This window comes from Penicillium brevicompactum (assembly GCF_028827555.1).
Source record: "Penicillium brevicompactum strain IBT 35665 chromosome Unknown utg000005l_segment0_segment0, whole genome shotgun sequence".
Classification (NCBI taxonomy): Eukaryota; Fungi; Ascomycota; class Eurotiomycetes; order Eurotiales; family Aspergillaceae; genus Penicillium; species Penicillium brevicompactum.
The window spans coordinates 1455080-1477039 of NW_026623208.1; the positions used below are offsets into that span (position 1 = coordinate 1455080).

The 21960-nt window shown below is 50.8% G+C and overlaps 8 protein-coding genes across 8 annotated transcripts; 3 read left to right on the forward strand and 5 right to left on the reverse strand.

Moving 5' to 3' along the window:
* Positions 1 to 7: 7 nt before the first annotated feature.
* On the reverse strand, positions 8 to 849 carry N7506_006365 (uncharacterized protein; the record flags this gene model as incomplete). Its single annotated transcript, XM_056955658.1, has 3 exons — positions 8 to 684; positions 738 to 756; positions 808 to 849. 3 exons carry the CDS (start codon positions 847 to 849, stop codon positions 8 to 10), a joined length of 738 nt encoding a protein of 245 aa, XP_056809992.1.
* A 668-nt stretch (positions 850 to 1517) lies between these two features.
* N7506_006366 (type I polyketide synthase) lies at positions 1518 to 9485 on the forward strand (the record flags this gene model as incomplete). Its single annotated transcript, XM_056955659.1, has 6 exons — positions 1518 to 2272; positions 2332 to 2857; positions 2915 to 3452; positions 3510 to 8170; positions 8227 to 8547; positions 8598 to 9485. The coding sequence occupies 6 exons, from the start codon at positions 1518 to 1520 to the stop codon at positions 9483 to 9485; spliced, it is 7689 nt and encodes a 2562-aa protein (XP_056809993.1).
* A 416-nt stretch (positions 9486 to 9901) lies between these two features.
* N7506_006367 (uncharacterized protein) lies at positions 9902 to 10396 on the reverse strand (the record flags this gene model as incomplete). The annotated part of the gene is made up of 1 exon (XM_056955660.1): positions 9902 to 10396. The coding sequence occupies one exon, from the start codon at positions 10394 to 10396 to the stop codon at positions 9902 to 9904; it is 495 nt and encodes a 164-aa protein (XP_056809994.1).
* Positions 10397 to 11963: 1567 nt separating this feature from the next.
* On the forward strand, positions 11964 to 13610 carry N7506_006368 (uncharacterized protein; the record flags this gene model as incomplete). The annotated part of the gene is made up of 5 exons (XM_056955661.1): positions 11964 to 12083; positions 12179 to 12440; positions 12497 to 12688; positions 12738 to 13129; positions 13191 to 13610. The coding sequence occupies 5 exons, from the start codon at positions 11964 to 11966 to the stop codon at positions 13608 to 13610; spliced, it is 1386 nt and encodes a 461-aa protein (XP_056809995.1).
* An 875-nt stretch (positions 13611 to 14485) lies between these two features.
* N7506_006369 (short-chain dehydrogenase/reductase-like protein SDR) lies at positions 14486 to 15490 on the forward strand (the record flags this gene model as incomplete). Its single annotated transcript, XM_056955662.1, has 3 exons — positions 14486 to 14540; positions 14594 to 15106; positions 15159 to 15490. The coding sequence occupies 3 exons, from the start codon at positions 14486 to 14488 to the stop codon at positions 15488 to 15490; spliced, it is 900 nt and encodes a 299-aa protein (XP_056809996.1).
* A 256-nt stretch (positions 15491 to 15746) lies between these two features.
* N7506_006370 (pirin family protein) lies at positions 15747 to 16668 on the reverse strand (the record flags this gene model as incomplete). The annotated part of the gene is made up of 2 exons (XM_056955663.1): positions 15747 to 16261; positions 16320 to 16668. 2 exons carry the CDS (start codon positions 16666 to 16668, stop codon positions 15747 to 15749), a joined length of 864 nt encoding a protein of 287 aa, XP_056809997.1.
* Positions 16669 to 17408: 740 nt separating this feature from the next.
* ilv3 (dihydroxy-acid dehydratase ILV3) lies at positions 17409 to 19357 on the reverse strand (the record flags this gene model as incomplete). Its single annotated transcript, XM_056955664.1, has 3 exons — positions 17409 to 17776; positions 17832 to 19225; positions 19290 to 19357. 3 exons carry the CDS (start codon positions 19355 to 19357, stop codon positions 17409 to 17411), a joined length of 1830 nt encoding a protein of 609 aa, XP_056809998.1.
* Positions 19358 to 19758: 401 nt separating this feature from the next.
* On the reverse strand, positions 19759 to 21135 carry N7506_006372 (acyl-CoA dehydrogenase family protein; the record flags this gene model as incomplete). Its single annotated transcript, XM_056955665.1, has 2 exons — positions 19759 to 20756; positions 20814 to 21135. The coding sequence occupies 2 exons, from the start codon at positions 21133 to 21135 to the stop codon at positions 19759 to 19761; spliced, it is 1320 nt and encodes a 439-aa protein (XP_056809999.1).
* Positions 21136 to 21960: the final 825 nt, after the last annotated feature.

The window sequence follows — 21960 nt, forward strand, 5'->3', positions numbered from 1 at the left end:
ATGAGGGTCAAGATACAGAATTTATCATCTCATGGACAACTGCAGAGAGCTCGTCGCAGTAATGCTTGGCTCGTGGAAGAACATGGCCACCCCCATGGTCGAACAGATCTGCGGTGTCAGGATCACACATGTTGTACAAGGCCATTGAACCATCAAGGAACGGATCTATGGCGCCAATGACGTGGCAGGTCGGGATGGTGATCGGTTCTGTCTCGAAGTCATCGATGACAACCATCTTGCCGCTGACCGGGTCGATAGGTGGCCAGCCATGGAAGAGGAGTGCACATTTGATGCGAGGCGTGCGGCCAAGGTCTGCTCGCCGTTTTTCTTCCATTAGAAGTGATGCTGCGACTTGGGCGCCTTCGGAATATCCAATCACCCCCTCGATGTCGCCCTCACTATCGAGAACGCCAATGAGACGCTCCATGACTTCCTTGACACAGGAGTAAGTGGGATCTCCAGAGATCTTGAGGGCATCTTTCACGGCTTCTTCTGGGGTGTTACGTTTCGGGAAATCTCTCATGTTCATGACCATGCCCTCTCGGCCATCAGCTTGAACGAAGGAGTAATGGGGTGGCGGGCCAAAGAATCCTTCAAACTCGGGTGGGACAGCCATGTCAATTGTTCCCTGAACATAATGGAAGCTGATATCTCCCCCAGACGTGAAGGAGTTGGTGAATGGCGCTAGAACAACATCAGAACGTGAAGTGCATTGTTCAACAACGATGCATACGTACCTATTTGAGCTTTAAAATTCTAAAATACATGATCAGTGGGTATCAATAATTAAGATTTGACATAACATACAGTGGTAGAACTGAACCCTCCTGGGAGACATAAAAACTTCATCGCGAAGTCTCGATCGACGATCGTGTGGGCGTGTAAAGATACCTCTGGCAGTGTTTCTATAAGGAGCAGAAATCAGTAAAGTAATGATGCCATTAAGAATCTGCCAGGCCCGGGGTGTTTGTCCCCTGTGAGTGGAATGTCCAAGCCCTTGCCTTAGCAAGGGCTGGCCGAATCATATACCAGAGACATGGCAAGGCACAGCGCACTCTTTTGTTGATCTACAGCCCTGGAATCGGATCAAAGTGGAGAAGACGCCTGTTCGTGCATGAGCTGTTCCTGCATGAGCCCGTGGACGTACTCCACCATCTGACCTAGTGAATATGAACAGACCGTGGGAGGTATGGACACCTGTTGAACCTTTGGATGCCCTTAATTTCCCTGTTATGATCTCAGGAACCCTAAACCTAAGATCGGCATGTGCTCTCGTTGGCGTCGATGCAAGGGTTGATACCGCATAACAGTTTGCCATGCCCTCCTTTCGTACCTGTGGCTTGTTAGTTTTAGAATAAATCAATTGCCAAGCTTGTTCGCTTCGTGACTATACTATCTTGAACATTCATTTTTTCTTCCGGTCACTCTCATTGCTCGTACATGCTCTGGGACATTGGCAACTACAGTGCCAGGTACATAATTTGACACCTTCAAACCACACAACTTTCAGAGCAAAGATGCGGCTACAACAGCCCTCTGGGACCGGCACACCGGTCACCGAGACTACACATACACCTGCGCAAGAAGCCCCCAATACTGCCGATATGGAGACTGGAAATGCGCCCAAACGGATGGCCATCATCGGAATGTCCTGCCGCCTTCCAGGCGAAGTCACCACAGCCGACGAGTTCTGGAAAATGTGCTCGAGAGGACGAAGCACTTGGTCGAAATTCCCGAAAGATCGATTCAACCCGGATGCATTTCAACACCCTCATGCGGATCGACCTGGGTCTTTCAACCCCGAGGGAGCCCATTTCCTGACCGAAGATGTTGGTCTGTTCGACGCACCTTTCTTCAACATCACACTTCAAGAAGCGCGGTCGATGGACCCCCAACAGCGCATCATGCTTGAATGTGTATACGAAGCCCTCGAGAACGCCGGTATACCGAACCATGAGATTAGTGGACAGAAGGTAGGAGTGTTTGCAGGAGCCTCATTTCCCGACTACGAAATCAACAACCTGAGAGATCTCGACTCTGTTCCGATGTATGCCTCCACCGGAACGGCGGTGTCTTTGCAAGCGAACCGGGTATCCCATTATTTCGACTTGACTGGACCTAGTATTTCGGTCGACACAGCCTGCTCATCCAGTCTGTCTGCGTTGCATTTGGCAACTAATAGTCTTCGGAACGGGGAATGTTCAATGGCAATTGTTGGAGGATGCCACTTGAACTTGATCGCAGATGCGTTTATCGCGATGACACGCAACAGGTCGGTTGCTGTTAGAGATTGTAAAGTTGTGGAAGCAAAGCTGACAAAATTGGTAATAGACTCCTCGCAGGCAGCGGCCGCTCATACGCCTTTGACTCTCGAGCTACTGGATTTGGCCGGGGTGAAGGTGCCGGATGTATTATATTGAAGTCACTGGAAGACGCTGAAGCTGCCGGCGATACCATCAGGTCAATTGTCGTGAACACTGGTATCAATCAAGATGGACACACCCGGGGAATTGCGATGCCTAATGGGGAAGCCCAGGAGGCTTTGATTCGTCAGGTGTATAAAGAAGCGCGCATCGATCCGTCATTGGTAGGATACATCGAGGCACACGGCACCGGTACTAAAGTTGGAGACCCTCTTGAAGCCACTGCTCTAAATGCAGTGTTCGGAAAAGGACGTACGCCCAGACAACCATTGTTTATTGGATCTGTCAAATCCAACATTGGCCATCTCGAAGGGTCCAGTGGTGTTGTGGCTGTGATTAAAACTGTGCTGGCCCTCGAGCGAGGGTTCGTGCCTCCCAACTGCAACTTCGACAAAGTTAATGAGGAGATCCCGATGGACAAATGGAACATGAAGGTATTTCAAATAGATCGCATGAGAAGTGCGATGGTGATGCTAATGCGACTTGAACAGGTCCCCAAGAAGGTAGTGCCTTGGCCTCGAGGGAAGCCTTACGCAAGTGTCAACAACTTTGGATTTGGTGGCACAAATGCTCATGTGATTCTCGAGCGGGTTGATCGACATGAGGGCGAAGGTCTTGAGCACGATGACCCCCTCAAGCGAAAGCTGTTTGTTGCCTCCGCAAATGACAAGCATGCTGCCCTCCAAATGGGAAAGGATCTGGGATCGTATGTAGATCAACATCCTACAGTCTTCGACGATAGACTGTTGGACAAGATTGCATACACCCTCGGCCAGCGACGAAGCTTCTTCCCGTGGCGCATCGCAGCTTCTGCAGAGCTATCGCAAGATCTGACCGCACTGCTGTCAACAAATGCCGAGCCTGTACGTTGCTCGAAAGAGCCAACAGTCGGCTTTGTCTTTACCGGGCAAGGTGCCCAATGGCATGGAATGGGCCGAGAGCTTCTGGGAACCTACCCAATTTTCAAGGAGACAATGAAAAATGTCGATGCTTGTTTGAAGTCCCTTGGCGCCTCCTTTTCTATAACTGGTAAGTCTTGTGCTTCAAGCCGAGTCCGTTACGATTTGTGACGCTGACTATCCCCAGATGAGTTGCTGCTAGAAGACGCCTCCAAAAGCTGTATCTCTGCAGCGTACATGAGTCAGCCCGCATGTACGGCAGTGCAGCTCGCATTGGTTGATTTGCTATCTTCATGGGGAATACGTCCCAAAGCGGTAGTGGGCCATTCCAGCGGAGAAATCGCGGCAGCATACTCTGCTGGTATCCTCACACTTGAGGAGTGTGTTCGTGTTGCGTACTCTCGTGGTGTCGCTGCAGACCTTGTCGCGAAGGACAAATCGATTAAGGGAGGCATGTTGGCTGTTGGAGCTTGTGCGTCCGACATCCAGCAAATTTTGAATGCCATGCGCGGTAACCGTGCAGTCATCGCCTGCGTCAACAGTGAATCTAGTGTGACACTGTCTGGCGACGCCGAAGTTATCACGACTCTGCAGACTGCATTAGACAAAGAGGGTGTCTTCACGAGACGCTTGCAGGTTGACGTTGCCTATCATTCTCACCATATGCAGACAGTCTCGAAGCAGTATCAATCATTGCTGGGCAAGATCGTGCCTCGAGACTCCAAGATCCCATTCCATTCCACAGTGCATGGCAAATTGATTCCCGGAAGCACTCTTGATGCCTCTTACTGGGTGGATAACCTGGTCTCGCGTGTAGAATTCGTCGAGGGCGTGAAGAGCCTCCTGACCAATGATAAAACTGACAGCTCAATCGACACCTTGATCGAGCTCGGTCCTCATCCAGCCCTCCAAGGACCCGTCAAACAAATCGCCGAGGTGTATGCTCCGAAACTGACTTTGCAATATCACCACACCTTGAAGCGCAAGGTTGACGGGATTGAAGCCGTCCAGAACATGGCTGGCTCCTTGTTCACACAGGGAATGTCTCTCAATTTCCAAGCAATCAACTTCCCCAACCAGCAAACCATCCAAAGGAAGCCCGTTGTGTTGAGCAATCTCCCGACTTATCCTTGGAACCACACAGAGCGATACTGGCACACTTCACGCATTACAGATAATACATACCGTCGGCAATTCCCTAAGAATGATATTTTGGGAACACTCACGACGGAGGGAGTCGACTTCGAACCCCGGTGGAGGAACATCATCCGAGCTGATGACCACCCCTGGATTCGTGAACACAGAGTACACGGCACGAACGTGTATCCCATGACAGGGTTCCTCACGATGGCCATGGAGGCCATCTCTCAGCATGCTCAAATCCATCACATCACCGCTGGGAAGATCGACATTCGGGACATCTTCATCAGTCGCGTTCTCACCATCCCGGATGCAGCATCGGTGGAGACAATGTTTTGTCTCAAGCCATGTCGCGCAGAGGCACCCAGCAAATCTGTTCTCGGCTGGCACGAGTTCAAGGTCTTCTCATGGGCAGAAGGCCGAGGCTGGGATCAACACTGCAACGGTTTCGTTATGGTTCATGAAGCTAAGGAGATCAACCCAGTGGACGGTACTCGACAACAACTTGAGAACACGGCTCGATTCACTCAGCAGGCCTTGGACATGCGTCATGCGTGCACTATCCCCGTTGACAGCGAGTTCTTCTATGACAACATTACCAATGGCGGTGTTCAGTACGGTCCCATTTTCCAGGGACTGACGGACGTCTGTGTCAGTACAACTGAGCAGGCCATGGCAAAAATATGTGTGCCTGATACGAAGGCCACTATGCCCTATCAGCATGAGTCGGCCTGCATAGTCCACCCTGTAACTCTGGACTTGTGCAGTCAGGTAATGTGGGTACTCCGTGGCTACGGGAAGCCAGGGCCACAGGTGACCCATGTGCCATCACACCTGAAAAGAGTTTCGATCTCATTGGACCAAGATTTCAGCGCCGGCACTGTGCTTCAATTGTATGGCGAGCGAACCGGGGATGAATCGGCGAGCAACCCGCAGAGCAATCGGATTTTTGCGACTGATCCCAACAACTCCACGAAAATGCTCATTGATATCAGAGGTCTTACTCTGGTCCCTATTTCCAATGACATCAAGGGGTCAAAGGATAGTTCAGCTGATCAGATTTGTTACAAGCTGGATTACGAACCCTGCTTTGATTTCCTCTCCGCTGAGGATTACCGTCATCTTCCGCGCCCTCACACCGATCACGACGAGGGCGTTCAGCGAATGGGCGAGCTGGAGTTGGTGGCAGAGCACTACCTTCGCCAAATGCTGAAGTCTGTCCCAGAATCTGAACTACCGAGCTTCCAGCCCCATCACCAGCAATTCTATCGTTGGGCGCAGAGCACGATACAAAATATCGGACCAGCAGATGCGTTAACTCTCGACGTCATTGAGCGCAACCGTACTGCCAATGGCGCTGGTGCCCTTGCTTTCAAGGTGGGAGAGCAAATGCCACAAATTTTGAGAGGTGAAGCCGATGCCCTGACTGTCTTATTGGAGGACGACGGAATTGGCGCCCATTACCGGGACTTGGACGCCCTTCACGAAGCTTACGCCAATGCAACTGTCTGTGTCGACAAGATGGGTCACCAAAATCCAGAGCTCAACATCATTGAGATTGGCGCTGGAACAGGTGGTGCGACCACGCCTATCCTCAATAGTCTGGGCGGAGGAGAGCCGGGATCCACGCCCCGGTTCGGCCACTACACCTACACGGACATTTCGCCCGGCTTCTTCGAGAAGGCGAAGTCAAAGTTCGAGAGCTGGGAGCACCTAATGACATATCGAACCCTGGATATTTCTGCTGACCCCGAGGGTCAAGGTTTCCACAATGGTGTGTATGATGTTGTTGTTGCCTGTAATGTTCTCCATGCAACATCGGACATTGGTCAGACAATGACAAACATCCGCGCCTTGCTGAAACCTGGTGGTAAGGTTCTGCTTATCGAAGAGACCCAATCCAAAGCTCGTCACTTCCCATTCGCGCTCCTCCCTGGCTGGTGGTTGGCGAGCGACAAGTACCGCAAAGAAGGCCCACTCCTCACAGTCGACGGATGGAACAGTGTCTTGAGAGAGACTGGTTTCTCAGGGCTTGATCTTTGTCTTGAGGAGTACCCTGGTGCGTCTTTCCAGGCTGGCTGCTTGATGACATCAACCGCGAACGCCCCCACGACAGGCCCTGCAAACCCCGGCGACATTGTTGTTCTTGGTACAGACTCTATCAGCAGTCTTTCCGCTTTGAGCTTGGAATTCGGCTTGCAAGATCTGACTGGCGTGCCACCCACCACTGCTGGTCCCGATTTTGATGCAGTGGACGTGACTGGAAAATGGTGCATCTTCCTCGGTGGAATGGATCGATCAATTTTGTCGCACCTCACCGCAGAAAAGTTCCAGGCACTTCAGCGACTTCTCAGCCGAGCCCGGGGCTTGTTGTGGGTTGTGCGCCACAGCAAGTCCGACTTGGAGTCTTTGGGAGCAAACATGGCAATTGGTCTGGCGCGCACAGTGCGATCAGAGACTGGACTTCCATTCGCTACCCTAGACTTGGGTGAGCGGGAGACCATGTCTGATACAGAAGCTGTCGGACACATGCTCAAGGTTTTCAATGGCGTGTTCTGTCAGAAGTCTCAGCTGGCTCAGAACGACTGGGAGTTTGCGATTCGCAACGGCAACATTTGTGTACCCCGTCTGGTCGATAACAATGCCCTAAATGCCAGTGTCCAGCAAGAGACACCCGACGCCCCATCCCAGTTGCAGCCCTTCAAGCAAGACCGTGCGTTGCGTCTTGCCGCCGGAGAGAGCAGAGGCCTTGATGAAATGTACTTCACCGATGATACCTCCCACAACGAGCCTCTGCCAGATGATCACATTGAAATCCAAGTCGTCAGCACGGGTCTCAACTTCAGGGACGTGCTAATGGCCATGGGCCAGCTCCAGGGTGATCGTCTCGGACAGGAATGCAGTGGTATTGTGACCAAGGTTGGAGCTGCAGTCAGATACTTCCGGACAGGCGACCGTGTTTGTGCAATGTCTCCAGGATCCCTGTCATCGTTCACACGCTGCCCAGCATCCAGCGCATGGGTGATTCCCGACCAAATGCCCTTCGAGGTTGCAGCTTCGATTCCCGCCGTTTTCTGCACCGCTTACTACTCACTTATTGATCTTGGACGTCTCACTCGGGAGGAGAGCGTTCTCATCCACGCCGCTGCAGGTGGTGTTGGCCAAGCTGCCATCATCATTGCACAGAGTATCGGTGCCAAGATATTTGCTACCGTGGGCAGTGTCGAGAAAAAGAGCTTTTTGATGGAAACTTATGGGCTAGAAGAGGAACAGATATTCTTCAGCCGTGACATCTCTTTTGCTGAAGGAATTCTGGCTGCCACAAATGGCGAGGGTGTCGATGTCGCGCTCAACTCTCTCAGCGGTGACGCTTTGCAGGCTACATTTGAATGTGTCGCGCCATTTGGGCGATTCATCGAGCTAGGCAAGAGAGATATCACCACCAATTCCCGTCTGGAGATGGCTCATTTCAATAAGAACCTCTCATTTGCCTCTGTTGATTTGGGAGTCGTCAGAGAAAAGCGTCCCCAGCTCACCAAACGCTTATTGCGAGATGTGTTCAAGTTGTTCGTCAACACCAACGCCCAGTCAAGGTGGCCTGTCACCACGCTTCCTATCTCGGAAGTAGAGACCGGGTTCCGAGCTTTGCAAGGTGGACAGGTTATCGGCAAAATGGTTGTGAAGATCACAGACGACTCCATGGTCAAGGTATGTCCATTCAGGCTTCTGTAGTTAAGATGCAACCATGCTAATTCAATCCTCAGGTTCATCCTGCCAGAAGAGACGAGAACCTCCTGCAGGCGGATGCTTCATATGTCATCGTTGGAGGCACTGGAGGTATCGGTCTCGATATCGCCAGTTGGTTGCCAGAAAAGGGCGCCAAGAACCTTGTGCTAGTCTCAAGGAGCGGCGCTTCGACTGAGAACGCCAAGAAGACCATCGAAGATATCAAGCTCAAGGGTGTCAACGTGGAGGTTTGTCGCTGCGATGTCGCAGATGAGAAGAGTGTCGAGCAGAACTTGGTCCCACTTCTGTCTCGTCTACCTCCCGCCCGTGGTGTTGTATACGGCGCAATGGTTCTCAGGGTATGTATTTTCCATGCGCTCCATGAAACAATCACTGACACTTCCAAAAGGATACCTTGTTCGAAAAGCTCAGCTTCGCGGACTACCAAACCGTGATGATGCCCCGAGTCCACGGAATCTGGAACGTCCAACGAGCATTGACGAGCACAAACGCCAGTATCGACTTCTTCGTGAACCTCTCATCCGCCGCCAGTTTCGTCGGCAACATGGGTCAATCCCCATACGCAGCCAGCGGTACCTTCATGTCAGCCCTCGCCCAATACCCGGAAACCGCTCAGATGCGCTTCTCGACAATTGACTTGCCAGTCGTCCGTGGTATTGGATATCTCTCCGACGACTCCAAACGCGCCGAAATCACCAAGCAGCTAGGTACGGAATCCGTCGACGCGACCGATATCCGCGGACTCGTGACCGCCGCGATCCGCCAAGACTTCGACGCCGCCTGCCAGGGGCACTGCGTGGCTGGTTTCGAGGCCGTGAAGACGACACCTGTTTCCGAGCAGCCTTTCTGGGTTAATGATACCAAGTTGTCGCACCTGCTTCGTCTATCCACCCTTGCTGGCGCGGGTGCGTTGACAGAATCCGCGCAGACTGGTACCGAGATCGCTCCGGCGGTTGCTATTCGTCAATCGAAGGGTCGCGAAGCTGCTGAGACAGTCATCGGGGCTGCGGTTCTGAGTAAGATTTCAAGCATTTTGATGCGTCCCCTTGAAGAGTTGGACCCGGCTTCACCGATCTCGGTTTACGGTCTTGATTCGTTGGTTGCCATTGAGATCCGTAACTGGATTACCCGTGAGCTGGAGGCAAATCTCCAGATCCTGGAGATCCTCACTAGTCCTTCCATCGCTGCTCTTTCCGAGATGATCTTTGTGAAGTCAGGCATCCTTACCCCAGACCTGAAGGCAGAGTGGGGTGTTGATCAAACAATCCAGAAATGAGTTTGTTTTGTTTGTCTCCTTCCGTCTACACTTTTTTTTGACGCGAGGTCACTCTGTGCCATCTACTATTTCCTGCCCCTTGGCAGTGTCTTGTACTTTACCAAATGTTCTTTGTGTTCATCTGTTGTTTTACTCTGGTTATTTTATTTTTGCATAGCTCCGAGACTGAGTTTTCCTATCTCTTTTTCATATTTCATTTTTTTCCTGAGCAACATACAGACTCTCCAGCAAATGATAAACTCCAAGCCTCAGACACCATGCATCAAGTACATGGAACGATGGCACGTGAAGTATCGGAGTATAGAGTAGACAAAAGACATTGCGCTCAGAGATAGTCACTTCAGTCTGGTATCATTCCAATTAGCTTCTCACAACGCAGTTGCATGACTTGAAAACTCACCGATCGACTTCATAATTTAGAAGAAATCCGTGGGATTGGTTCGTCGTGTACAATCAAACGGCTCATCGATGAACCAGGTATTGTGCTGCTGATCGAATACAATCGGGTAGGTAGTATCAGGATCACACAGCTGGTCGATCTGGGCCTTGTCCCCAGCGCTGATAGTAAACCAGTACTTGTTGGTATCGGGGCTGACCTTCTCACACTTGTAGAAGAATCCAGTAACACCAGAACCGAGCACATCACTGCGGAAATCCACGGCCAGCTTCTTGTTCAAGTTGATATTATCGCAATCTTCCTTGAGGCCCTCTGCGGAAGCAGTGTCTGCGGACTTGGTGGTGAAACCCTTTGCCGTGTGTGTGCCGTTGGCGGACCATGTTGAGGCAGGCAGTGATAGTTGGTCTGCAATAGAAGATAACAGAAGGCTGTTGGTGATTGTTGTGGCTGAACAACCAATACTGGCGCTCAGCAGGCTCAAAGTTGTGAGCATTGGGATCTTGATCTGAACCATGGTGAAGTGATTGACGAGGTTGCGCTTTTCTGGGGTTTCTGGGGATATCTCTGGGGTTTATAAGGGGTTAGAGATCTGTACTGACAGTGTTTGTAGTGGAGGTCTCGTCGTCTAGTTTGGAGTGCCATAGCCGCTTTGGCTAAGATAGGGTGAACATGATGTAGCGCTTCCCCACATCTAGATATGGCGGTCATAGCCGCGCCTATGACGCCGAGTTTGCTCTAGTAGAGCCAGTCCAGGTGGACCTTCAATGCTTTCCCCAGCGTTGTTTGTAAGCCTAAACGTTCGTCTAAAAGGGTCCTACCACTACTTAAATACTAGGTGGCTCCCTTCTGCATGGATTTCCACTTTTTTTTTCTGTTGAAGTGACCTTACTTCAACCACACGGGTAGGGCTTGATAATAGGGCTTGACCGTGGAGATTGAAAGTATTGCAATTGGCTTTATTGGCTTTTCTCTGCCAGTCAAGTGAAAAAGTCAAACAGCCTCCAGATGGACTGTGCTGCGCTTTCAGGCCTCAAAGTGTTGGCCTGGAATTGTGGGAGACGTGGCCTGAAAAGTCAGGCCATTTGCCACTTTGGCGCGTCCGCCATCTCCGCGTTGACCGGGCCGGTTTCTCACGTCCTTCTAGATCTTCCCGGGAAGTCTAATGGGCTGATTCTCGTTTTCTGGAGAAAGACTCTCCATCTAGGAAGGTTCTCCAGTAAGGATGTTTCTCCAGTTGGAAAGTGTCCCCCCGAACCTTCCATCATCTGCGCGATGGAAACCAATGGCCGTCGAGGAATACGTCGCCATGGCGAGACACAGCCCGAAAGGTAAAAAGATCCCTGCTTGGCGTAAGCGGGCCACACAAAACCACGGCATCTACGGGAAACCTAAAAGATTAAGCCTGGAGATGACTTCATTTTCGTTAGGTAATGATAGACGAGAGTTTCCAAGGTTGGAGAAGAGGATTAGACCCGAAAAGCGTTAGAGGGTTGAGGGTACCACAAATGTCTCACTAACGGGGCGCAATTAGGGGGTCAATGACCCGTTGAGCAACGGAAGCGGTCAATTCGGACGATGCACGATTGGACGAGGGTGGAAGGACTGGAGACGAACGGACTTGGGTGGCCCCACCCCCAGATTATTTTGTGGGCTTGTGAGGCATTTGGTCACACTTTCTTGGATTTCCCCGCATTGGGGGGAGGGTGACATTCAGCACGGAAACCTGGGGAAATTCTGAATTGGTAGTAATTCGAGAGAGTGAACGCCGACACTACAATAGTAGACAATACATCGAACTAGAATGGAAACTAATGAAAATAAGATAATCTTAGATCGAGAGATAAGAGAAATCGCGCAGACTAAATGCAAGATAACGGCCAAGCCTTATCTCTGAGTACGGGTGGCGTGGCTACTCAATCTCATTCCCCTGACGCCCCCCTGAAGGCTGGAACCTTGGCCGAAGGCGATAAAAAACGCATGTAGAATGCCTAGCCCGGTCAATCCGAACTTAACCGGTTACTGGCTTGGGCTTTAAAAGTCTCGAAGTCCCCGTCCATCATGTTTTCCCCAATTGTCCCATTATGTCAGAGAAACACGAGAAGTCATTAAGTCCTGTTCCTTCACACGAAGGCCAGGTGCTAGAAGCACAGCACGATGCTGTCTTTGGTGAAATCACCGAAGAAGGCCCCAATTACCGCAATGTATGTGCATTCTCGCCCATTTAGGCGGCACCCAGTACTCCGTATCCGCGTACTTTGTGCTGTACTCCTGTACTCCGTACTAACCAACCTTATAGGTAGGATGGCTGGGCACAGCAGTCTTGATGATGAAGACCCAAATTGGTCTCGGAGTCTTGTCCATTCCTGTCGCCTTCGATTCATTAGGCATAGTTCCCGGCGTAATCGTTCTGATTGTGATTGCCGCGATCACTACATGGTCCGACTACATTATCGGTGTTTTCAAACTGAAACACCGCGAGGTCTACGGAATTGATGATGTCGGCGAGCTGTTACTTGGTCCCATTGGAAGAATCTTGCTTGGAGGCGCATTCGTCCTTTGTAAGTGATATCAGCCAATCAATCAACTTATCAGTACACGTACTAACTCCCAATAGGGTGGGTCTTCGTCGCCGGCTCGGGAATGCTGGGAATTTCCATCGGCCTCAATGCTGTCTCCGACCACGCCGTTTGCACAGCCGTCTACGTTGCCATTGCTGCGATTGTGGCATGTATCCTCGGTAGTATCCAAACATTAGGCCGTCTCTCCTGGCTCGCTTGGATCGGTCTGTTCTCCATTCTAACCTCAAGTAAGTGTTTCCTTGACAATATCACATTGTCCCAATCTAACCATCATAGTCTTGATCGTCACTGTCGCCGTCGGTATCCAAGACCGCCCAACAGCCGCTCCTAAGGATGCCGTCTGGGTTCCAGACTACAAGATCGTCGGAGACCCAGACTTCACCAGCGCCATTACCGCCGTCTGCACCATCGTGTTCGCTTACGCCGGTACCCCCGCCTTCTTCTCCATCGCCGCCGAGATGCGAGAGCCCCGTCACTTCAACCGATCGCTCTTCCTCTGCCAGGGCGTCGTCACCGTATACTACCTTGTGATCGGAATTGTGATCTACTACTTCTGCGGCTCCTACGTTTCCTCCCCCGCTCTTGGCTCTGCTGGTCCAGTCGTCAAGAAAGTGAGCTATGGATTCGCTCTGCCCGGCCTGCTGGTCAGCACATTACTTTTCATTCACGTAAGTGTCCTCCCCCCCCAATCAAACCAAACCAATGTCTTGAAACTCACAATACCTCCAGATCACCGGTAAATACGTCTTCATCCGAATCCTCCACGGCTCGCGCCACCTAGCAGCAAACACCTTGACCCACTGGGCAGTCTGGCTCGGTTGCACCATCGGCACCGCCATCTTCGCTTATATCATTGCGAGCGCCATTCCTGTCTTCAGTGATCTGGTTTCGCTCGTGGGTGCCCTCCTCGGCACTCCCATGTGCTTCCAGCCAATGGGTGGTATGTGGTTGTATGACAACTGGAGCAAGGGCAAGGAAAGTGGCCGGTCGCCCAGGTGGATATTCATGGTCTGTTGGTGCATCTTTGTCATCGTGGCTGGATTCTTCTTGATGATTGGAGGTACTTATGGATCCGTTGTTAGCATTATCAAAAGCTATGCGGAATCTGGAGGCTCGGCTGCCTGGTCTTGCGCCGATAACTCTGTGTAGATAGCGTGATACCAAATTCATACACATTTTATTTCTATGAAAATTTTGAACAGTCCTTCAGGGATGGAGGGGCCTATACTAGTAGACACAGAATTCTACGAGTCATTCAAAATCTCTGCGACCCATTGACAACGGTTCTATCAACGGCCTCGGGACTAGCACCACGTCTAACCAAGTCGGAATAAAGTTTGGAGCATCGATTTTTAGCATTGGAAGGTTTCCACGTGGAGTGTCTGCTTATTTAGATGATAGTCGCCACCTGACGTTCCCGAGGTCTTTGCCTTTCCATGTCCGGTCCCAGCGCTTTTGCCGCATGAACATTTCAAGGGCACACGCGTTAGAAAGATCCATCAATAATCATATGATGACAGGTGCAATTTCCTATACTTGATATTTTTCTCGAAAATTCACTGCAGTAGTCAACCGAGGGAACCTTGATCCGAGACCGAGAGGAAGGACTAGAAACCTTTCGAGGGTACAAGTGTCCACTAAATGTCGGAGTCCAAATTCACTCATACATTCAACTGTAATTGGACTACAAATATAGCATAATCTGAGCGACCAGGCTTCCTCTTGGACGCGTTGCAGTCGGACTCTCGCTTTGGAAAAAGAAGTGCAATGCTTAGCACAGCACTATACTCTTTTTTGGACGCCGACACAAGGCCTGACCAATTAGGTTGCATAGCCCGTGGGGGCCACCACTTGAACAAGAGAAAGCTTGGAACATGAAAAGCATTGGCGCGGTAAATCGCGATGGGAGCGTAGTCTAGATCAATTTCAAGATTGAATACTTAAGGGAGGTAATTCTCCTTATCTGAGCCTGGCAGATCCCAACGCCCAAAACCGAATCCCGATTCCTTTCGTATACTTCAACCATGAACCCAGTCAACACCCAGCCATACAAGCTTCCGGCTGACGCTACTTGGCTAGGTATGCTTGACTTCACAAGTTACTTCCACAGAAAGAGTTAACCCAATCACTAGTTACCGGCTGTTCATCCGGAATTGGTCGTGCAATCGCAAGTTTGATTGCAAGCAAGCCCAACCAACGCATCATCGCTACGGCTCGGAACCCAGATGATCTATCTTACCTGCCAAACGACAATCCGAATGTGCTCAAGCTTGCTCTGGATGTGACGTCTGTCAAATCTGTGGACGCAGCTTTCGCAGCAGCAGCCAAGCACTTCGGTGAGAACTTCCATCTCGATGTCGTGGTCAACAATGCAGGATATTCGCTCTCTGGCGATACCGAAGGCGCAACGGAAGAGGAAACACACCAAGCTATGGAGACGGTGTTTTTCGGAACTGTACGCGTCACAACACGCAGTATTGCTGTGATGCGACAGGCCAAAGATCACCGAGGCGGGCTGATTTTCCAAATCTCCTCGCTTGCCGGACTTTGCGCATTCCCTGGTCATGCATTTTACCATGCTGGAAAGTTTGCCGTGGAAGGATTTTCAGAGTCTGTGGCTAGGGAGATGCATCCCGACTGGAACAGTGAGTTGTAGCGTGTCGCGGATCAAAAGATCTATTTGCTGATTATCTGAAGTCAATTTCTGTATCGTCGAGCCAAGTGGCGTGAAAACCAACTTTGAGGGACACAGCAAGACTAAGATTGAGCCTCATCCTGCCTATGTTGACGAGAGTATGCCTGCCAGGAAACTTGAGAAGTATGTGAATGCTGGTATGAAGCTCGGCGTGGGCATGGAGCCCTCGGCTTTGGCCGAGACTCTTTTCACTATCGCTAGCCGCGAAGAATGTGTTCCTCTTCGGCTGCCTCTTGGTGCTGTCTCGTGGAAACTCTCGATGTCTAAGTTTGAGACCTTGCTCAAAGACTTTGAAGCAGTGAAGGATATCAGTGCCATGGGTGAACAGATCTGAACTTGTGGATCACCACACTGCTCCAACATTTGTGGTATGACTACTTGTGATGAGTTTACAGGCCGATTAAATCGGAAATCTTGTATTTGGTATTATGAAGAAGAAGAAGAAGAAGAAGAAGAAGAAGAAGAAGAAGAAGTTAGAGACATCAGCCAGTGTGTGGTGGTGCAAAGTTCATATAATTATTTGTCTAGTCCATAACTCCCAAGTCAAAATGTGCATAAAACGTTAAATCACAGTGTCATGAAGAAGAACATTAGTTACTGTCCAAGACAATAACCTCAGCCTCCACCTCTCCAATACTCTCCACACGAAGTGCGTCACCAGCATTGACCAATGTCACAAAGGCACCATCACCCTCCTCAAGAATGGCGTCTTCCCGACCATCGATCTTGACCTTGGACTTGCCCTGCTTGGTCATTGGCACATGAATGTAAACATTGCGCTTCTTCTTAGACTCGACAATTTCGCCCGCGCCAACAGTCCACTTGAACGTCGAAGCTGGCTCAATGATTCCAGCACCCATAACAAAGTCCGCATGAATGGGAATGGTTCCAGGAAGCTTGGGCTCAGCGGCAGCTTCCTGAGCCGGCGTAGCCTCAGGTCCCGCAGCCAGGGGCGACAAAATAGGAACAAAGGCTTTGCGCTTCGCCTCCTCGCTGAAAGACATAGTGTGGTACTGAGGCTTGAGACCATTCTTCCAGGGCAGAGCCCAGATCTGGAGGAAATGGACTGGTTTCGTGGACTCGTTGAACTCAGAGTGTGCGATACCTGTCTCACGTCAGCTTCATTCTATATCGGCTAAATTGGAACGTTTTGAGGGACTTACCAGTTCCACCAGTAGTGAATTGCACATCGCCCCGCTTCATGCGGTAAAATGACTTTCCTTGCTCTCCTTCGGCGCCTTTCTTGAGCATACTGTCCCGGTGGGTGAGCTCACCATTCAGGATGTAGCTGAAGATCTCTGCGTCGCGGTGGGGGTGTGTTGGGAAGCCATTGCGGGCTGAGACGCGGTCTTCGTTCAGAACTCGTAGACTTCCGAAGTTCATGAACTTGTGGTCCCAGTAGCCGGCGAAACTGAAGGTGTGGAATGACTTGAGCCAGCCGCCATGTTCGGCGTATCCGCGCTCGCTGGATTTGCGGAGAACGATCTTAGCGTGGGCAAGTGGGTTCGACATGACTTGAATGGAGTTGGACGGTATTTGGTCAAACAGTGAATATGATGATTGACTGGATTGCTTTTTTTTTCTGTGATGAAAGAGAAATCTGGTCCTGGGAGGAAGGCTTTATATATTAAAAATTAATCGTCTAGAAAGCTCCAGGCTTTGGTAGCTATGAAAATCGTTTTTTGTAAGATTATCCAAGCATTATCGATCATCACTAAGGTCGGAATGCCACTAGTCCCAAAAAGGATTAGTGTGTATTGAATGAGCTAATCCTGATGAATCAATTAATGATCGATTGCTGCCATATCTCTCAGGCCACAATATGAACCTGACTGACTCGACCCAGACAGCCACCTGGACAGAGCATAATGATTATAAAATTTTATTAAACGGTTTCATGGTTCCAGTATGAATGAAACACCAGGAACGAGAATAGGGAGTAGGTTTGTATAGTGAGCATGCCCAGATGATGCCGAGGTCTTTCGTACGGAGTACACTGTCCACAGTCCCGTAGCTAGTACGAAGTAGGAAAATCCTATTCCTGCCAAGGGCACACAGACTCCAGGGCTCGGTCTTTACATCTCTCATGGATCTGACCAACATGAAGTTCAAGCCCTACGCTGTACTAGGAAAAGTGATCGAACAAGAAACAAGTATTATTCAAGATGATATCATTTAAGACAGGCTCACAAGGGTAATTCGCTTTTTTATTCCACACAGGGCCCAAGACCATAAAAAACCAAGGAAAATGTTTACTCTACAGCGTCGGTGATACAGCCTTGGCTGGCATCGCGGACGACACGGGCGTACTTGCCCAATGTACCACGCATGGTCAGACCAGTCTCGGGCAGCTCACCAGCAGCCTTGCGGGCCTCCCACTTCTCTCGGCGGTCAGCGAGCTCAGACTCGGGGACCTCGACATCAAGGATGCGCTTGTCGGCATCGATGGTGATGGTGTCACCGTCAGCAACAAGACCGATGGGTCCACCGACGGCGGCCTCGGGGACGATGTGACCGATCAGGAAACCGTGAGAACCGCCGGAGAAGCGACCGTCAGTGATCAAGGCACAGGAGTTACCGAGACCGGCACCCATGAGAGCAGCGGAGGGCTTAAGCATTTCTAAGAAATTGTTAGCATTGTTGGTGAGAGTTTTTTCGAAATCAAAAGCACATACCAGGCATGCCAGGGCCACCCTTGGGGCCACAGTAGCGGATGACCACAACGGTCTTCTCGTCCTTCTTGATTTCCTCGCGCTCGAGAGCAGCGATGAACAGGTCCTCGCTGTCGAAGACGCGGGCCTTACCGGTGAAGGACATACCTTCCTTTCCGGTGATCTTGCCAACACTGCCGCCAGGGGCGAGGGAGCCACGAAGAATCTGAATGTGACCAGTCTTCTTGATGGGGTTGTTGAAGGGACGGATGATCTTCTGGTCATCGGGGAAGTCCTTGACCTTCTCCAAGTTCTGGGCCATGGTCTCACCGGTAACGGTCATACCAGATCCGTCAATGAGACCCTCCTTGAGGAGAAGCTTCAGAAGAGCGGGAGTACCACCGATAGCGAACATATCAGCCATGACATACTTGCCAGAAGGCTTGAGGTCAGCAAGGAAGGGAATGCGGTCAGACACAGACTGGAAGTCATCGATGGTGAGCTTGATACCGACCGAGTCGGCAATGGCAATCAAGTGCAGCACAGCGTTGGTGGATCCACCAGTGATGTTGACAACGACCATGGCGTTCTCGAAGGCCTGGCGAGTAAGAATGTCACGAGGGCGGATGTCCTCAGCCAACAGTCTCTTGATAGCACCACCAGCTGCCAGACACTCGACGTACTTGGCCTGGGAGTTGGCGGGGTTGGAGGAGGAACCGGGAAGGGTCATACCCATGGTCTCGATGGCGGTGGCCATGGTGTTGGCGGTGTACATACCACCGCAAGCACCCTCACCGGGGCAAGCGTGACGGATGACGTCAAAGCGCTGGGGCTCGGTGATCTCCTTGGTCAGGAACTGACCGTATGCCTGGAAAGCAGAGACGATATCGATGTCGGCATTGTTCTGTGTAGCGGCACAGCCGGGCTTGATGGTACCACCGTAAACCATCAGACTGGGGCGGTTGACACGTCCCATGGCCATCAGGACACCGGGCATGTTCTTGTCACATCCGGGGATACTGATGTTGGCATCGTACCATTGTCCACCCATGACGGTCTCAACGGAGTCGGCAATCAGGTCACGACTCTGAAGAGAGTAGCGCATACCGGTGGTACCCATACTGATGGCATCACTGACACCAACAGTGTTGAACTGGAAACCGATCAAGTCCTGCTCCTGGACACCCTGGCGAACCTTGTTGTTCAGGTCGAGCAGATGCATGTTGCAAGGGTTACCATTGAACCACACAGATGAGATTCCGACCTGGGCCTTGTTCATGTCTGCCTCGTTGAGGCCGACGGCGTACAGCATAGCCTGGGAGGCACCCTGGGCCTTGGGCTGTGTGATGTGGCGCGAGACCTTGTTGAGGGCCTTGTCTTCATTCTGGAAACGAGGGAGGGTGGTGGAAAGGGTGCGGCTGAAAGCAACGTAAAAATCACAAGTCAGTAACAAGCATTGACGCAATGGATCGGTCGACTCACACAGTCGCGGTGGACCGGGTCAAGCTCCGGAGAGCGGCGGGCACGCGCGCCCGAGTCTGAGGAAGCATGACGAGAGTGGTTATGAGGATCTGATCCAAATCAACCACAAATCACCAAGTATATAAGCAATTGAGTGGAAAGTCTGGAGAAGGGAGGGGGAGCAAGAAATAAAAGGTGATTATAGGAAGCCCGGAGTTTGCAGACTGCTCCCCGGGGCCCACCGCCCGGAGCCACCAATTGCGTGTGGTTCGTTGTCAGCGCATAAATGAGATAAGGTAAGCTCGGCATAAAGTCCGAACTATATGCAAATGCATCATTTTTATTCAATGGGCATAGACAAGACTGCATAGTGACGACGTATCCGGACTGTGGTTTTTTCCAATCTTGATTCATATATCCACTATCAGCACTAGATCAGTCTAGATTATTCAAATCTTATTCAGGTTGTATTGTATTTTGTAGTACACGTCTAATAGCTCCTGGGCAGTTCGAGCACCTTCTCGCTCACATAGTTCAGGATCATCTCCCGACTCACAGGCGCGATACGAGGAACAAAACACTCGCGCATATAGCGCTCCACATCGTACTCCATCGCATACCCCATACCACCATGCGCTAGGACAGCCCGCTCACACGCCGTGAAAGCTGCCTCAGCGGCCAGATACTTGGCGCTGTTGCATGCCACACCGATCTCATGGAATGGAACAGAACTGTCGTTGGTATCATACAAGCGTGCTGCGTGGTAGGTAGCGAGTTTCGCTGCTTCCAGTTTCATGAAAGCATCGGCTAGTGGATGTGCCACACCCTGGTTCTGTCCGATCGGTCGCCCAAACACAACGCGGTCCTTAGCATACTGTGACGCCTTTTCCAATGCAGCGTAACCTAAACCAAGCGCCTCGCCGGCCAAAAGACATCGTTCTGCGTTCATGCCGTGGAGGATGATCTTGAACCCTTCATTTTCTTTGCCAATCAAAGTGTTTGCTGGAATTTTATAATTGTCGAAGAAGACCTCATTGGCGTCGACAGCGCGCCCACCCATTTTCTTGATCTTCTTCAGATCAAGGCCTGGGTTTTCTCGGTCAAGATCAATACAAAAGATTGAGAGACCTTCGCTGGTTTTCTTGACTTCTTCGAGTGGAGTGGTACGTGCGAGGAGAATCATCTTCGAAGCAACTTGGGCACAGGTGATCCAGATCTTTTGCCCAGAGACGGAGTAACCATCGTCGGTCTTGCGAGCAAGTGTGGTCAGCTTCAAAGTCTCAAGTCCGGTGTTTGGCTCAGTGACACCGAAGCAAGTACGCCATGTTCCATTGATGATGTTTGGAATAGTCGTCTCCAATTGCTCCTTGCTACCAAACTTGGCCAATGGTTGCGTTGCATAGACGTTGGCATGGATAGACTGTGCACCTGCCATACCGGCACCAGATTGTGTGATAGTCTGCATCATCATTGTTGCCTCAGAGATTCCTATTTCAAAGTCAGTATACAAAGGCTTTTCTAGCTCCATATATCAATACAACATACCCAAGCCAGCACCCCCGAGGGACTCGGGTAAAGCAATACCAAGCCATCCATCCTTGGCCAACGCAGCATGGAATTCCTTAGGATCTTTCTCTTGTTGATCTCGCTCCTGCCAGTATGTGTTTGGGAATTTCGAACAAATCTGCGAGATGGCTTCTCGGACCATGAGCTGTTCTTCTGTGAAACCAGTCATGCTCATGATGTCGCGCCGCCCCGAAGTGGAGAACGCGGCACGGGCCTGGGGAGACACTGTACGGCATGAACGCGGCGAGAGCGCCAGCCTTGGCGAGCGGAGTGTCTTTAAAAGTTGTGACCGATGCATCATTCTAATTGTTTTTGTGTGTTGGAGGAGCTTCAAAGGTCGACGAGACTATATACCCCATGGGCTGGTTCGCATATAGCCGACTCGCGGTCTTGGCATTTTGGATCTATCCCTCGGTCGAACTCCAGTGGGTATTGTTCTTGTGTCCGACAATCTGAAGGACCTGAGCAAATAGGCTAATTGTTGCAAGACATTTTAAACTTCTCATACCCATTGTCAAGCCGCTTGAAAACTTCGACGGGCCATTTTGGCCGATGTTAAAGAAACAACCACGATACCCCAAAGGCATCTTCCGGATGTCGCCTCACGACAAATGCAACATGGCCTCAAGAAAAACATTTGAAAATGTTGTAAAGTTGTTGTTCCCGCCATCACACTCGGACACAGATAACTATGCGAGGCCGCACGCTCGGTGATGGTAATTATAATCGAACGCATCTAGGATCCCAAAGAAATGAACCACAGTAGCGGCGACCACCAAGCAGTGGAAAATCTGGTGTGATGACCCGAATGTATCAAATTTACCAGGTCGCAAAGATTCGGGAATTCTTGTCTGAAATTTATCAGTATTTTCTTTGAGATCACAGGCCGCGTATCTCCGACTAACCGCATACACGACTGCTCCCGATATGAGAAGTAGCCCTTCAGCGAGGTAATATATCATTCCTGATTGTTTTGTCATTTGAGCCAAGCCGAATATCTTAATCCCATGCGCAAGAGGTGCGAAGCCTGACAGGCCCGTCCCAACGAAGGCACAAACACGAAAGCTGCGCCAACGCTGGCCTGAGAACTTCGGGTTCAGCAGGATAGAAATTGTCAAAAAACCGA